This window comes from Hesperophylax consimilis, chromosome 1 (genome assembly GCF_061612785.1).
Source record: "Hesperophylax consimilis isolate HC1 chromosome 1, BYU_Hcon_1.0, whole genome shotgun sequence".
In the NCBI taxonomy this organism is placed as follows: domain Eukaryota; kingdom Metazoa; phylum Arthropoda; class Insecta; order Trichoptera; family Limnephilidae; genus Hesperophylax; species Hesperophylax consimilis.
This window is the reverse complement of record NC_142836.1, coordinates 14,981,901-14,997,334: the sequence shown is the minus strand read 5'-3', so window position 1 is coordinate 14,997,334 and position 15,434 is coordinate 14,981,901. Positions and strand designations below refer to the sequence as shown.

At 34.2% G+C, this 15,434-nt stretch overlaps 1 protein-coding gene across 1 annotated transcript in view; it reads right to left on the bottom strand.

Annotated features, from left to right (window-relative positions):
• The window catches only part of LOC149426336 (popeye domain-containing protein 3-like), a 71,108-nt gene that overhangs the window by 10,829 nt on the left and 44,845 nt on the right, over positions 1–15,434 (bottom strand). The window contains exons 6-7 of the mRNA XM_089636451.1: positions 11,490–11,597; positions 8,483–8,753 (exon numbers count right to left, since the gene is read on the bottom strand). Of these exons, the coding sequence (XP_089492577.1) occupies positions 8,483–8,753; positions 11,490–11,597 (379 nt within the window). The remainder of the gene's footprint in view (positions 1–8,482; positions 8,754–11,489; positions 11,598–15,434) is intronic.

Here is a 15,434-nt window from a genome sequence, read left to right as displayed (position 1 = left end):
GGGCTATTTTAAGTGTATCATCTTCAACTCCATCTGGAAACCGAACTTCCTTAATGTTTTCCCTCTGTTTGCCGCTTATAATTTCTTTAAGTGTAGTCCACATTTTTCTTGAGTCACTTTGAGAGGTAATTATTTTTTGCCTGATATACGAATTTTTGGTATGTTTTATTTCTGTACTGTACATGTTTCTAAGTTTCTTATAAGTTTCCCACCTTTCTTCAGTGAATTGTATTTTACAGGCTTTATAGGCTGTATCCCTTTGTTTTTGTAGAATATGTAAGGATTTCGTATACCATTTATTTGTATCTTTTAATATAATATTATAATAAGTGTGTTGTGAAAGGGAATCAAATTGTGAAAGAACAGATGAGTAAATTTATAGAAAAAAATAACATCCTAGTAAAAGAACAATCTGGGTTTAGAAATAAATATTCCTGTGAAACAGCAATAAATTATGTGATAAATGAATGGAAAACAGCTATGGATCAGAAGAAAATCACAATAGCAGTGTTCTTGGATTTTAGACGTGCTTTTGAAACGATAGACAGAGAAAGACTAATAATGAAATTGAAGGACATAGGAATCCGTGCTAATGAATTGCAGTGGTTTATTGATTACTTAAAAAATAGAAAACAAAAAACCAAAATTGGAGATACTATCTCTGAAGAACAAGAAATCAACATTGGAGTTCCTCAAGGATCTGTTTTGGGACCGCTCCTATTTATTTTATATATTAATGATATAGTGAAGTGCTTAAAGTACTGTTCCATCAAACTTTTTGCAGATGACACACTTTTATATATTATAGCAAATAATATTGAAGATGCGTTGTCAAAAATACAAAATGAACTTAATGAATTATCTAAGTGGTTAAACATAAATAAATTGAAATTAAATGTAACTAAAAGTAAATTTATGGTATTAGGGAAAAAACTAAACGTACATACTGTCCTAAATATAGACAATCAAAATATGGAAGAAGTAAAAGAAATTAAATACCTGGGAATCATAATAGATAACAAGTTAAAATTTAACACTAACTTTGAAATTTTAAATAAAAAAATGGCGAAAAAGGTTAATTTCTTAAGTAGGATAAAAGGAAAATTGGACATTAAAACAAGGATATTGGTCTACAATACCACTGTAGCATCCCATCTAAATTATTGTACAAGTGTAATATTTCTAAGTAACAAAACCCAAATTAAGAGAATGGAAGTAATCCAGAACAGAGGCATGAGGTCAATACTGTGTTGTAGCAGGTACACCAGAATAAAAACCATGCAACGTCAACTCAATATTTTAAGTGTGTGGCAACGATTAGTTTATAATACCTTAGTGTTTATTTATAAGCTAAAAAATAAAATGTTACCTGACTATATGTCAATAAGGCATTAGCTCATTTACTACTGTTTTCAGATGTCCTACTAGTTCATCGGCTTTTCCGTCTAAATTTCCTTGGGTATCGCAGATCCATTTTTTGTTTTGTAATGCTGTACACAATGTATCCTTATTATAGTTATTTTTTTTTCTATACGTTATATTTCGTATTCCCTGTGGCTTCGGACTTGTGGTCGTTTCAAATATTGTTAATATATTTTCGTGGTCAGATATTTTTGGAGTATCCATAACATTAACATTCAAGTAAAAATGATTTGTTATGACTAAATCAATAATGCTTGCTGATGTATTTGAGATTCTAGTTGGTTTGGTCACAAGTTGTTTCATTCCTAGATAATTCACTAAAATCTGAAGTCTATTACTGTAGGTATTCTTGACTTTCATGTCAATGTTAAAGTCACCGGTTACATAAAACATATCTTGATTTTTCATGTTTTTACTACACCAACTTTCGAAAAAATCTAAGAATTTTGAATGACTTTGGTTTGGTGAGTGGTATAATACAGCGTATGTTCCTTTAATAAAGTTTTTTCTTATTTGTACTTCCAGTATCCATGTATTTTTTTCATCAAACACTTCATTTGATATTATTTTAAAAGATATACCATTTTTAATAATCATTAGAACTCCTCCCGTATGCCGACTAAATGAATTGCATCTTACAGTTGAATACCCAATAAATGATACTTCAGAATCGTAAATATCACTGGTTATACATGTTTCACTTAACATTAAAATTTCTGGTTTCATTTCTTGTAATAAAACTTCAATTTCATTTACGTGGGCCAAAAGACTTGAAATATTTAAATAGTATACGTTTGTCTTTTTTTTTATCCTAAAAAATCAATTTTTCTCTTCTCCGATTCTATGTTTCTTTTGTAAATAGGACACTCTTTGCTCCATGCATGGTGATTATCACTCAAATTTAATGAAAGTTATGTTAAGTTATGTTAAGTTATGCATGTAGGTGCATACATGTACATTGTCCATTACTTATAGTTTTGTGTTCATCAATGTTGTGTTTGTCTGTAATTAGTGATAGTATCAACCAAGTTTAATTAGCGTAATTGAATTTCGAGAGCTTTGATATGAATCACTGTTGACAAACCTAAGAAAAAAAAAAAAAAAAAAAAAGATCTCCCAATTGCTCACAATCTTCTGAAATCACTGAAACTATGGTATCTTCAATTTCTTGGTTATGTTGTGTGGTTGAAGGCAGCAGGGAAGGAAAAGAGACTAAGAAGAGGTAGGTGGGGAAATATATGGCTCATCAGATCTGGTCACTGGTCTGGTCAGATTTCAGGAAGCAGATCAGAACAAATATGTTATTTATTATTTTGAAGGAATTAATTGCGAATCAACACAAATTAATTAAATTAAATTTACTTGCACACGTCTGGATTTAAACCCGCGATCTCATGAATCACAGTCGAAAGTCTTACTCCATGTTGTCAAAAGATACCTATTATGGCGATGCCATACGAAGTAATGCAAAATCATATGTTTTTGGTTTGAAAATTTGGTCGCCTAGAAATGTTTCAGATACTTTAATTAAATACTGCGAGTACAATACATGTTGAACTATGAAATAATCGAGTATTTTTTATATAAATCTTTTTATAAGCCAAGAAAAAAATAATGTATAGGCCTATGAAAACTGCTTTAAAGTTCAAAATCTCCTACTGACGAACCCATTTTCGGTTATGATTTTATTGTATAATGTGGCAAATTGAGTTATTTATAAAATGATCGGAAAAAATTAAATATTTATGCCTGAACATCCACAAAATAAAATAAAAGGCACTTTTTGGCCATATTTTTTTCTTGCATAAATCAAAACAGGCGGATGGTGTTAAGCGGGAATTTAAACCTTATCGCCATCTACGTAAGGGTTGTTATTGATAGCGCCTCAATTTAAAATATTACACGACGTAGTGCATCGCCTTAATTAATATTACACTCACAAGCTTAATCCACTCGCTGATAAGAACGTCACCGTCAGAAAACGAACCCCCGCCTCCGGTAGAGTTGAATGAATATTATTTGATATCAGCCCTGGGATAGGGCCCAGCCTCAGGGGATAGGGCCCTGTGCCGGCCAGCGGATGGCCGAGAAGGATTTCCTCCTCAACAAAATAATGGCATAAAGCTTTTTAGCTTCCAGGTACAAAACTACTTGCGCCATACGCCATAAAACCTCCTACTAGATTAATGGATTCGACATAACCATTTCAAAATATTTTAACTAATCTCATTGGAGCAGACGGTTGGGAGCATTTGGGACTCACATAAAAAATGTGAATACTGCACAAGAGTCCCAACAGCTCCCACTGACCGGAACCATCTGGGATATGGCATCCCCGATCGAGGTATGTTCTAAGGCTGAAGGTAGTGAGGTGGTGAAGGAGATGGGGCAAATAATGGAGGGAAAGTACCTGGATATTCAGATCTGGTCACCAAACACGGCCATTTCAAGCAACGTTTGAATTTTGAATGGTGCTCTTTCACCAGTGCGATACTGAGAGTATCTTACACTCTGGAAATAAAAAAAAGCTAATATGGATCGGAAAATGTTTGTTCTGGAATATCGTGAAAATGGCAGGGTGCGCCACTGATTGTGTGTTAGGAGGGAGGATAGATTGCCAGTAGGTATTTATTATCCTGCCACTTTAATTCCAGAGATTGGTTTTGATGGCAACTTTCCGCATACATGGACATGGAAATTGGACACTTCTATTGTCGTAACTTTTAATGTTTTTCTTAATATTCAAAGTTGAAGCACGTAATGTTAACAAATTGAAACGATTTAAAAAAGAATAACCATTAGGTAAATCAGTGGATTTACTACAAGATCTATTTAATGAATGATGATTATTATTATTTAACAATTCCTCGACTAGCTAAGTCTTCTGTCACAACACAAGCAAAATTTTCCGCTTACTATGGTGGTAGTAGGTTATCTTTAAATATTGTCAGGTTATTCGTAATCCGGGAATGATTGTCTTTCTTAAAAAATAAAAATAAACTTACCGGTTTAGTAATTAGTATAGAAGTTTTATTGAATGTTAAATTTATTTGAATTTTTGTTTTACGTATGCCTTAAGCTAACACCTCTAGTCGTTTTTCTACGTTTTAGAACTCGAAAAGTTTAAATATCTGGAGGTCTAGCACGGTCGATCGATAATTCCGACGGCCGATGTACAAATTTTAGCCCGACATCCATAGTATCAGATAAGCTTCGGTTAACTATCAATATACGCATCTTTTTGAATAATATCGTTCGTTATGCAAATTTACTGGTTTATTAACAAACCGAGTTAAACTATCGAAGCTCTTAGAATTGAAAAAAGTCCTATACACTGTGAGTTGAATCCGTTCGGGCCAATTATACTACATGGGTTCGGGCTAGGATACACGAAAGTTGTTCACATAACATGTTGTGAATAAAGACCTCATTAACTAATTAACTCCCTTTTTAGTATCAAAAAATAAATGTTGAATTTCGATGCATATTTGTTCGACGTTGGACGTTTCGCTAAGTCAATTCTTTGTGAAACGTCAAACGTCGAACAAATATGCATTGACAGTCAAAAAGTAAATGTTGACTGTCAATGCATATTTGTTCGACGTTTGACGTTTTGCAAAGTCAATTAACAGACAATACCTCCAGCGTTGCTAGCTTATTCGATTTATTATTTATTGAATAAACAATATCGGTTTGGCTATCAACAGCGCGACCGTGCTCGGGAAATCGGTAATAAGTTATCGACTTCAATGTGTTAATCCCCCTAGTGTATGCATTTCTCTACCTATTATAGATTCTTTATAGCATATTATTTTATAATTTTAACATGAAATCAACTGTAGGTTACAATATTGTGTGTGACGAAGCAGCTAAAGCACTAAACTTAAGTACTAGAATATCCATTATAATGTGTGTGGTTTGGAAGTAATAATTTATGATTATGTTCACCTTTAACAAAGAATAACGCCACGAACAGGGGAATGAAATTCGGTGTAAAAGGAAGACGGTTTGACCTAGTGAACATTTACTGCCCTAATTCACCTCGTTCCCAATTGAGGGTTGTAGGCGGGGGCGGAGTACATGTGGCGAAAGAGAGGGGAGGGGAGGGTGGCGTGACCCAAACACACTTAAAGCAGAACAGGTGTGAGGAATTCTTTGAAAGAAACAATTGTTTTTATTTTAAGAAATTTTTCATTTGGCAAACGGTCTTGATAAAATTTATCTTGCCAACCCTCTCAGAAGAATTCACCAAATTAAGAAGTTGATTAAAATAATTAACGACGTTATTAGTGCAGTTTCCCAATAAAATTATAATCTTTATTAGGCAAGTCTCACGGCAGAGTAAAAATACTAGCAATATATTATACATACATTAGTTGACATTTACCCGGCGTCGCCGGGGACTTTAGGTTGTGAGGCCTTTTTAAAGATATACAACCAATCAATAATAAGTTTGAAAATGGCTTTGAAAGTCGAAACAGCTGAAACAATAACAACAACAAAAAAATACTCGCAGAACTTAATAATTATATTATTAAATTTGATTTTAATTAAATTTTTAAAAAAAATGTACATGATTATTAGGATGTTGTTAAAAAATCATATAATATAAAGAGGCCTTAATTATAATTTATCAGCGAGCAGAACAACAAATTTAATTAATCAAACTGCCAATCAATTAATTTATGTCAAAAGGTTTATGACCACTGTGTTGGGTAGTTTACCCCAGGAGGTGTTAGTACAACTAGTTTTTCATATAATAGCCTACACTTTTGTATGGTCGACTGATAGGCAGGGGTGGGGCAGCCTTGCCCAGCACTGCACAGGAAGTGGGGCGCATTTTCCTCACCGTACATTCAATGACACGTATTGGAATGATTACTTTGTGATAACGTCTCTACTCTTACGCTATTATAAACACGAATGCATCGGATTCAAAGTTATCCAGTTTGGATAGCAATAATTGCTACATTTTACAAATATGCTTTAAATCTTTACATGGGCATTAAATTCTTTTAATTTAATATACTTATCAACTTTATGGACGGCCAAAAGAAGAACCAATTATTATATAAGCTGATTATTTTTGTCATTCATATTTTTTTGTATTAAAAAATACCCACCAGATCGCAAAGTTATGTTTCGATCTGCTTTTACGCTTTATATTGATTAGGTTACGTAAAGTTTAGCTAGGTGTCCTGAAATTCGGTTTATCCTAACATAACTGAATAAAAAAAACGTAATGTTACCAATTGCTTTTGTCGTAAGTAATTCAATTAAGTTTATTCATTTTAAAAACATTACAAAATCGTTAATTTTAATGCGTTTTTAAAATAAATTTGGTAATGAAAATTCTTATATTAATATAAACAGTTGGTATATCAACTATACTAGTAATAAAAGAGCTTGCCTTTTAAAAGCAGCTTCAGTGATAAATGATAGCTAAAAATGTCGATATCTAAATATATTATGTTCAACAGCAAGATTGCTCTCCCCACAGGCATGACCATTGGTAAGGCCGGGAGATAGAATAGTCTATGTTCTCAGTGACGGAGATACCTATAGGTAATGTACCCTTGTTTACAATATTTCGTAATAGTTAAATTATTCCTAATACACTATTTACCATAAAGTCTTTATGTTTTCAGTCTAACCTAAGTAACTTACAGTAGAAAAATGTTGTTTATTTTTACCCCGATTAAAAGTGGTGTAAGTAACTCCGTTCTGATGAACGTATATGGTTCACCTAATTACAAGTCAGAGTGATGTATTTTAAGCTTCGAATGGCCTAGAAAGATAGCTGTGCTTATCTAAGTATTATCACTGCAGCGGCGCTACAGCCGGCGCGAGGTAATTATCCAAAGAAAATGCAAACGGTTAAGAAACAGGGCATGCATTGTCTGCATAGATGCCTTCGAACAGATAGCCCCCAATTGCGTACCAACATAGGATGGTTAGTAACGAAGCTAGAGTGTTCACGAATAGTCGATTGGCCTACGGGGTCTACGATAAAAGAAAAAGGGTAACATAATATGAAGGTAAGTGCGAGGCACTGAGCAGTGCTTGGTACATCTCTTCAGTGGTATGAAGTAAGTCACGATTAGGTACCGCAGTAAATACAAACTTAATTAGTTAAAGTAAATACCACATAATATTAATAACACGTCTAACTCCTGTAAAATCGTTGCAGTATTAAGAAAACTGGCCGCTAGAGGCGATAGTGTACCATATTGACGTCGACATTCCTTTTAAGGTGATGAATTGAATTTATTTAGCACTTGGTGGCGGTTCAACAAAATTTCTACAACTAATTACACAATTTGTTAACATAGAATAAAAACACAAATATATTTCAAGAAACATAGATTAAACTGTATGAAAGACAACCCAGCCGCACAACTCGTGTCGCTAGGGGGTGCTAGTGTAGCATGCTGCCATTAGAATGTATGGTAAATGTCAGCAGTAGGAGGTACTATGAGTGTTATAGGATATTTGGTTAAAGCAAGGTATGTATAGTATACTCATATTCTCACTGTCTCCAAACGGTTGGGAGCAGTTGGGACTCTAAAAAAAGGTACAGTAAAATAATATTAAATAGATTCTTGCTTGTGCAGTGGTGTAAAGAATACGTACAGTAGTATGACTGCGGGATGAGCCACCGTCGCTGTGATCTTTGAAATGATTCGCCTGTAAGTCGGATCAAAGACAAGGCAGGTGTGTTGCTATATTGGCTTGGAAGGATACTAAGAAACAGTACTACTCTATTCGATTGATAGGACAACGTCTACGGTACACATAATAAAGCTTTCAACATTGTAGTTTTATTTTCCTAGTGCTGACCGAATGGTCGATAAGTAACGAGGGTTCTTATCGATCATGTGTAGCATTACCGCACCAAAATACAGATAAAAATAAAGTTTTACTAATGGATCAAGTTTAAAACAAATTCATTGGTAAAGTATGAAAAAACGACATAATGTATTGTTAAGATATTAAAAAAAGAAAAGGAAATGGAAAAAAAGAAAAAAGAAAATAAAAACAAAGGATAAGAAAAACATACCCATCATGTGTTTGGCCTTGAGCACCTTGGGCGGGCTGCGGTACTCGCCCGCTGCGGCCAGCCCGCCCGTGATGCTGGGCAGCCGGATGTCCAGGTGCGAGCCTTTGTCCGTGACGATCTTGTTATTCATGGCGTACAGCTTGGTGGTGATGTCTCGCGCGATCAGCGTCGCCACCACCGTGGCCAGGTAAGTCTCCTTTACGAACAGGTACTCCAGTGATGAGCGCTGCCAGTACAAGTAGCGGCACGAACTGGCCGCCACTATGGACACCTACGGTCAATTATTTCATATTTTTTAAATTCGTATTATCTTTTAAATTTCGTAGTTTTGATTTGTAATGTATGAAAAATAGGAAATTATCGCAATGCACCTTTTTGAAAACATGAATTCTATGATGAAATTTATTGATGAAATTTCTTCACCAAACTAGTGTTAGGTAGTTTGAAATTAGTTTGTATGAGGTAATCAAATACTGAAATGAGCTATTGAGTTGCCCCACCTCAAATGAGGTGAAGTGTTACGATATCTTCGTGTGGGGGGGGGGGGTCAGATTTTATTTTTTACACAGTATACTGTTCTACTAGTGTAAAAAATAAAATCTGGACCGACTCCCCCACATTTCACCCCCCAAAACAGTCCCCTTCAGCCCCAGCATTCTCCATCATCCCAACTCTTCCTCAACCCCCCTTCCTGGGAGCAGTTTGGACGCTTGTACGGTATTCAAATAATGAAAATTTTAAAAACCCTCCCCCTTTCAAATTTAATTTACTCCCACTTTAAATTATTTTTATTCAGCGAACATTCTTCTTATAACCCTCTATAATTTAATCAGAGACAAAATAATTACAGAAGCCATAATATTAGCTGAGAAAATTAATGAAACCAGATAAAAGGGATTTTGCTTGGAAACGAAACCTCACTGAGTCTTCATTATTTTAGAGTAAATCTAGGGTACTGTGCGGTAAAGTGGATTAATCACTTTCAAAATGTGGGAGCCACAGGTGAGAGGTTCGTGTTTCTCCCTATTAAATATATCTGGGAAATACATTACCTTCCAGTGCTAGAACCCGATCCTTCACCTCATTTCCTCCAGGATTTTTCTTTTGAATGCAACATGTTTAGTGCACTCACGGAAAGTAAAAAGGTTTTAAGCTTCCGAGAACAAGATTTATATAAGTACAGTAATGTGTAACAGGTTAGAACGGTGAAATGTTACGTTAACAAAAAGCAGTTGCATGCGGTGAACATTGTGCTACCTTAAAGAACAAATATTTTTCAACTAGCAATTATTTTTATAGGAAAAGTATGATGTCTCGAAAGTATCTAGTCACAATCTCCAAACTCAAGTGATTCTCAACTGGACTATAAAGTGACCAACAGATGACCGTCTGAATTATTTCAATATGATCAGTTGGCATCTTTGGTTAGGAAACAGAAAGAACTGCCAGCAGCTGTCTTCGGATGGACCAGAACCATCAAGATTTGGCAAAACTAGGGACATTTGAGCGAGGCCCAAAAGCAAGACGCCAGTAGGCTTATGAACAAGAACCAGGGTATGTGTTATTAGCTATTGATATAAAGACACAAATATTCATTACAATTAAACGTAATGTGATGTTATTAAGCGCCAAAAGCACATAACTCTTAAGGTTTAAACGAAATGTTTTTGGTGATATATTTAACAATTACCTAGAATGTGTTGAAGTCTTTTGTAATTTATGTATCACGTTTTCAACGATGTTTACATTCCTTTTACCCTGAGTACTTGCTGTTAGAAATATATCCATATAAGCTCGCGTAAAACATTAGCTGCATAACTAGATGCCCAAACACTTGCACAAGAATAAACACGGAGCCATGTTCATGATACAAGAAAGCACTTCACTGGAATTATACAAGTAGCCCCCAATCATGCAGTCTTACAAGCAATTACAGTCTTGTTTTCGTCAAGAAAACAGTGTAATTCAGGCTGAGGGCTAGGCTCTCGAATAAGGAGCACTTAAATAATAATGAGCAAGGTTCGTAAAGAGGAAACTTCATAATGTATTCAACTGACATGACAGTAGTTCTTCATGAAGTGGCGAAACAAACATTAAGATAAGGAAATGACTTTATATGAAAAATACTAAAACTACGACTAGGCGACTCTAGATCATACGGGATCATTCTGTCTCAAGTAATGAACATCCGACGTGTTATTAATCTACGCCCTAGTGAGTGATAGGTTACCGTGTATATAATGCTTTTTTCACCGCATCTTCTGTGCTCCATTTTTGTTGTGAAGAAATTACAAGAAAACGGAAATACGAATATTTTAGAAGGGTTCATTTTATACACGTTTATATTAAAAAAACGTAAGAACGCACAAGAATAACTTTCATCATATCTATCAAGAGTTTCGTCATTTTACCGTAATATTTTTATACCAATTTTATTTCTAGGGTCCGTTCCGATTCAGTCCTAAAAGAATTGACACGTAAAGGCACATCGTACCTTACTTGGAATATACCTATATGTGTACACGATATTCTTATCACTATTACCATTTTTGTAGAAAAATTTACTCAGGTATATTGGATCTGATTGACAAACTCCGTCATCAAAAGCTTTGGGGGTAGGAATTATCCGATTTGAATTGGATTCTCCGGGGGATGCCGGAATCAATAAAATGAAAACGTTTGACGTGGATACCTGTGTCATTTAGTATCCCTGTCTCATTCGATCTACCTACCTATATCCCTATACATGCACAACAGCCTTCTTGGTAGTGTGTATCTGTAAAGATTAGCATTGAGTAGAATTGCCTTGTCAGAGTTGAGACAGTTTGGCACCAATGCGACCCCGATTGGCAGTATAAACATACCGGTTTCAATCTCGCTATCAGAGTAACATGGGTGCGGATATTTGATTGTATTTGATATATATGCTCAAGTGAGGTAAGGAATGGAACAGTGAGGAACATATATGCTAGGATGCTTGCCTAGGAGAATTTGTGTGAGGACTTACCTTGAATTTTTCATCGACGTTAGCTCGACAGGACTCAAATTCTGGTGAGTCTAGGAACTCGCAAGGCAAGATCGGGTGGAGAAACTGGGAGCCACTGATGACATTAACCTGTTAAAAGAAATATCAATATGAAACAAAGATCCATAAATTTTTATTTATCATGAAATCACTTGCACCAGAAAAACATACAAACACAAACATGCAGGGATTTGTGCTGGGGACATTACAACCACTCCTCAGATTTCGCTTTAACCTTCAGACCTGTCGTGTGTAAGCAAAACATAAGGTTGTTTTCTTGAAAAATAAGAAAACTGAAGAAAAAAATCTAGCAAAGCATCCTTTATTTTATTCAAGTGTTTACGGAAGCTTAGAACATCTTACAAAACAAACATATTTTTCCACATATTTAAACCAAATTCGAATTTAATTAGTTGAAAATCTCCTCAAACTCGTTGTAGGACATAATATTTCACTTGTACACAGTTAGCAAATAAAATAATGTCTAGATATTCCTTATTCATTTATTACGGACCTAGTTGAGGTACTGTTTGAGACAATAATATTAATTGTTTTAACTGTCTTTGTTGAGGTAACAATGCCATACAATAATGTAATTGGTAAGTCAAGTGCAGATGCTGCATCTGGTCTGGAAACCAATGCAAAACTGCTTTAGTAAAGGCCGCCTCATGTCACTCTCCTCTACAGTTAACCATAATGTTAGCAAATATTATAATATTTACACGTGACGTTCGCAATCAGGATCTATATACACGATCCAATGAACCTTTGAAACAATTACGTAACCGATTCCCCGAGAATAATTCACCCTAGAATTCGTGCTCTTATAATAATAAAGTTCCATCTGCCACTTTACGAAGCTGAGATATTATGGTTCAAATTTTGAATCCCAAATAAAGATGAAACTTAATATTTATGAAAAAGTGAATATAAATGACGCATTTTATTTGAATTTTCTTTGTTTTTGAAAACATTCCAAACAAAAACGTGTCATTAAGCAAAAATAAAAATTGATAGAACCCGGTTACTTTGCAAATCAGCTAAACTCAAAACGATAGGGTTAATTTTTGGCCAATGCTATATGTTTATCAATGGCAGTATAACTTCAAAAATATTACAGCCTCTTTGAGGTGATGTGTCACCTTTCTATACCAGTTATCCAAATATTATTATTTAAGCAACAAGTAAGGGAGTACCTAGACAACAACACATTCAGAATAAGCTTTAAGCCATAGGTGTCGTCATCCATAGAACCTACGGAAAATCGTAATTTTTGACGACATAATGAAATTAACACTTTTTCACGATTGAATATCCTTTTTAGGATTATCATATCTGATTCGAATATTAATTTGTTTAAGCACCTAGATTGGACATAGTCGCGTGTCAAACTTGACTCTACGTGAAGTAGTTTAAATGTTGATGGTTTTTTCGTTGATTTCGAAAGCTCTTACTATCGTTAATATTGTATATTTTAGATGAAATACTTCTATTGGATACTATTTATTTTTTCTATAATTAGATGAAATATTTTCATTTTATTTGTCAAACTTGATTTACAGTCTCGATATAAAGTTTTTTTTTTAAATATAAAAAAAAATAATTATAATCTCTCCATGGGTCCTCCAAAAAACATTGTAGTAAAAGGTTAAAAAAATTAATTAGTTTTTTTTTATTTCTACACCTTTTGGAGAGGTAATTTTAATTATTTATTTATTCTTATTTTTGGGACTTCAGAGACCTGTGTCATGGGGATTATTATTATTTATGTCTACAAAATTTTATTTTTTATATATTTTCCTATGCATAAAGCAACAAGGGATATTGTTTCTCTATCCGCACAGATGGATAGCTAGTAAATACATAAATATTGGAAGCAAAACTTCATATGGCATTTTAACACAAAACTTTTCAATTTCTCAGAATTAAATATCTGAAAAAATATTTTCATTCCGAAATTTTTCATCTTTTAAAGGCTCAAATATAATAATATCATAAAAATATCATGAATAATAAAATAGTTTCCAATTTACGTCTTATTTTTATGCACCTATGTTTTACTTAGGCCACTCCATCTAGAATATAGTTTCTAAAAAAGATGATAAAATACACTAAAATGTTATAATTTTTTTAAATATACTGTATCCAGTGTTTTAGGGCTTTTTTCAGGACTTAAACAAACAAAAAACTTCAATTCAAAAACCTTATCTTCAGGAACTCAATTTTGATTCGCTTAGTGCACTATGTACCTAGAAGGAATTTAACAATTTTCGTGAAAATACCAAACAGTTATGTCATAAATATACCATGGCCACAAAGACACCCTTTCGAGACACCTTAAATACCTCTACCACAGAAACCATGCTCTTAAAAAAAATAAAAGATGAAGTTTTTTTTTAAATAAAATTCAGTTTCCCGTAAATTGCAAGTGAAAGCATGGTGTTCTAAAAAATAAATATTATCCCCCTACTAATGAATGCGTTTTAAATTTGACATAGCTGATAAACAACCCTTCACCATACAAATGTTTAATGCATAATTATGTTAATAAATTTAACACGTTTATTAGTAAGGCCCAAAGTGTTTTGAGTACAATTTTGTTTATTTTCAATAAAAAAATCTGCAAACTTACATAGAACACAGACATATTTTAGTAAATGTTAAAAAAAAATGAAAACCTAAGAAAGTCAATTTTATCTAAAGTGTTAGATGGAACCTTGATGTTCCAAGGGAACGAGTTTCTTTATAGAAAACGAAAGATTTTGGAGGAAATATTATGTACATGACAGAATCCAAGAAGTTAATTTAAATGGGGATGTTTTTGGTGAATTCTCTAGTTAAAGATACGGGTATTTTCTGGTCTCAATTTGAACAGAAAATAAATAACATGTCAAAAGCAATACGCATACGGTTGTTTTTGACATGTTATGAAATTGGAGTGTTCATATTATCAGGACCTTGTAACAGATTGTAATGTAATCCTTTTTCTGGCGGCTAGAGGTTGGAAAATCCCAGCCCAGGCGTGCTGAGTACAATTTCTTTGCCAATAAAGTGTTTTTCATCGTGTACCAAATAAAGATATTTAAATCATTATTCATTTTCTTTAGCGATTATGTCAAACTAAATGGGGTCATTGATTTCACAAGACATGTCATGCCCGTTGGGAGTATTTCAGTTTTGTAATGCTCCCGAGATTTTCGTATGCACACGGGTTGGGGCTCATCGAGCGTAACACTTGTATTGTATTGTAGGGTTAAACGTACGTTACACGCTTTGGTTTTTGTATCATGCTTTTGCTTAATATCCCAGAAAACTGTCTGCAATTCTGTGTAAGTATTAAACAGAGCGTGACTGGGCACACAGAACTGCATACAAAATGAAGAGGATTTTGCTGGTATTTGAACAGATCGGTGACGTAGTTAATTAAATGAGTGGATGCCACCTTATATTACAGTCAGATAAATACTGAACACTTGTCGATCAATCTATTGGTGTTCAATGGAGTGTATAAACGGAATGACAGAATGGCGGCAGACGTTGGTTTACCTAAACCGTGAGGCAAGATTTTTATTTGTAGTTCGCCGAAGTGGCGTTCTTATTTTTTAGGTTAAGCCATAGTTTTAACAATCCAAAGGGAGGTTATAGCTGTTTTTCCAGATAAATTCCGGGTTGGAAGGCAGCTAGTTGGAATGTAAAAGAGTGAAAAGTTTTTAAAACCGCTTTCTCGGGTCTATCAGTGGCATCGATTCAACACTTTGCTTGACTGATGTGAGCTAACTAGAAAATAAGGAAAGTGTTTTGATTAACATGGGAGGTGGGTTGAAGATGTTACGGACTGAATAGGATAATAGGTTCCTTTGCTTTACTGATGTAAGTGACCAACTACAGTTTTTTGGAGACCCATTCAGGGTGAAGCATTTTTGGGAT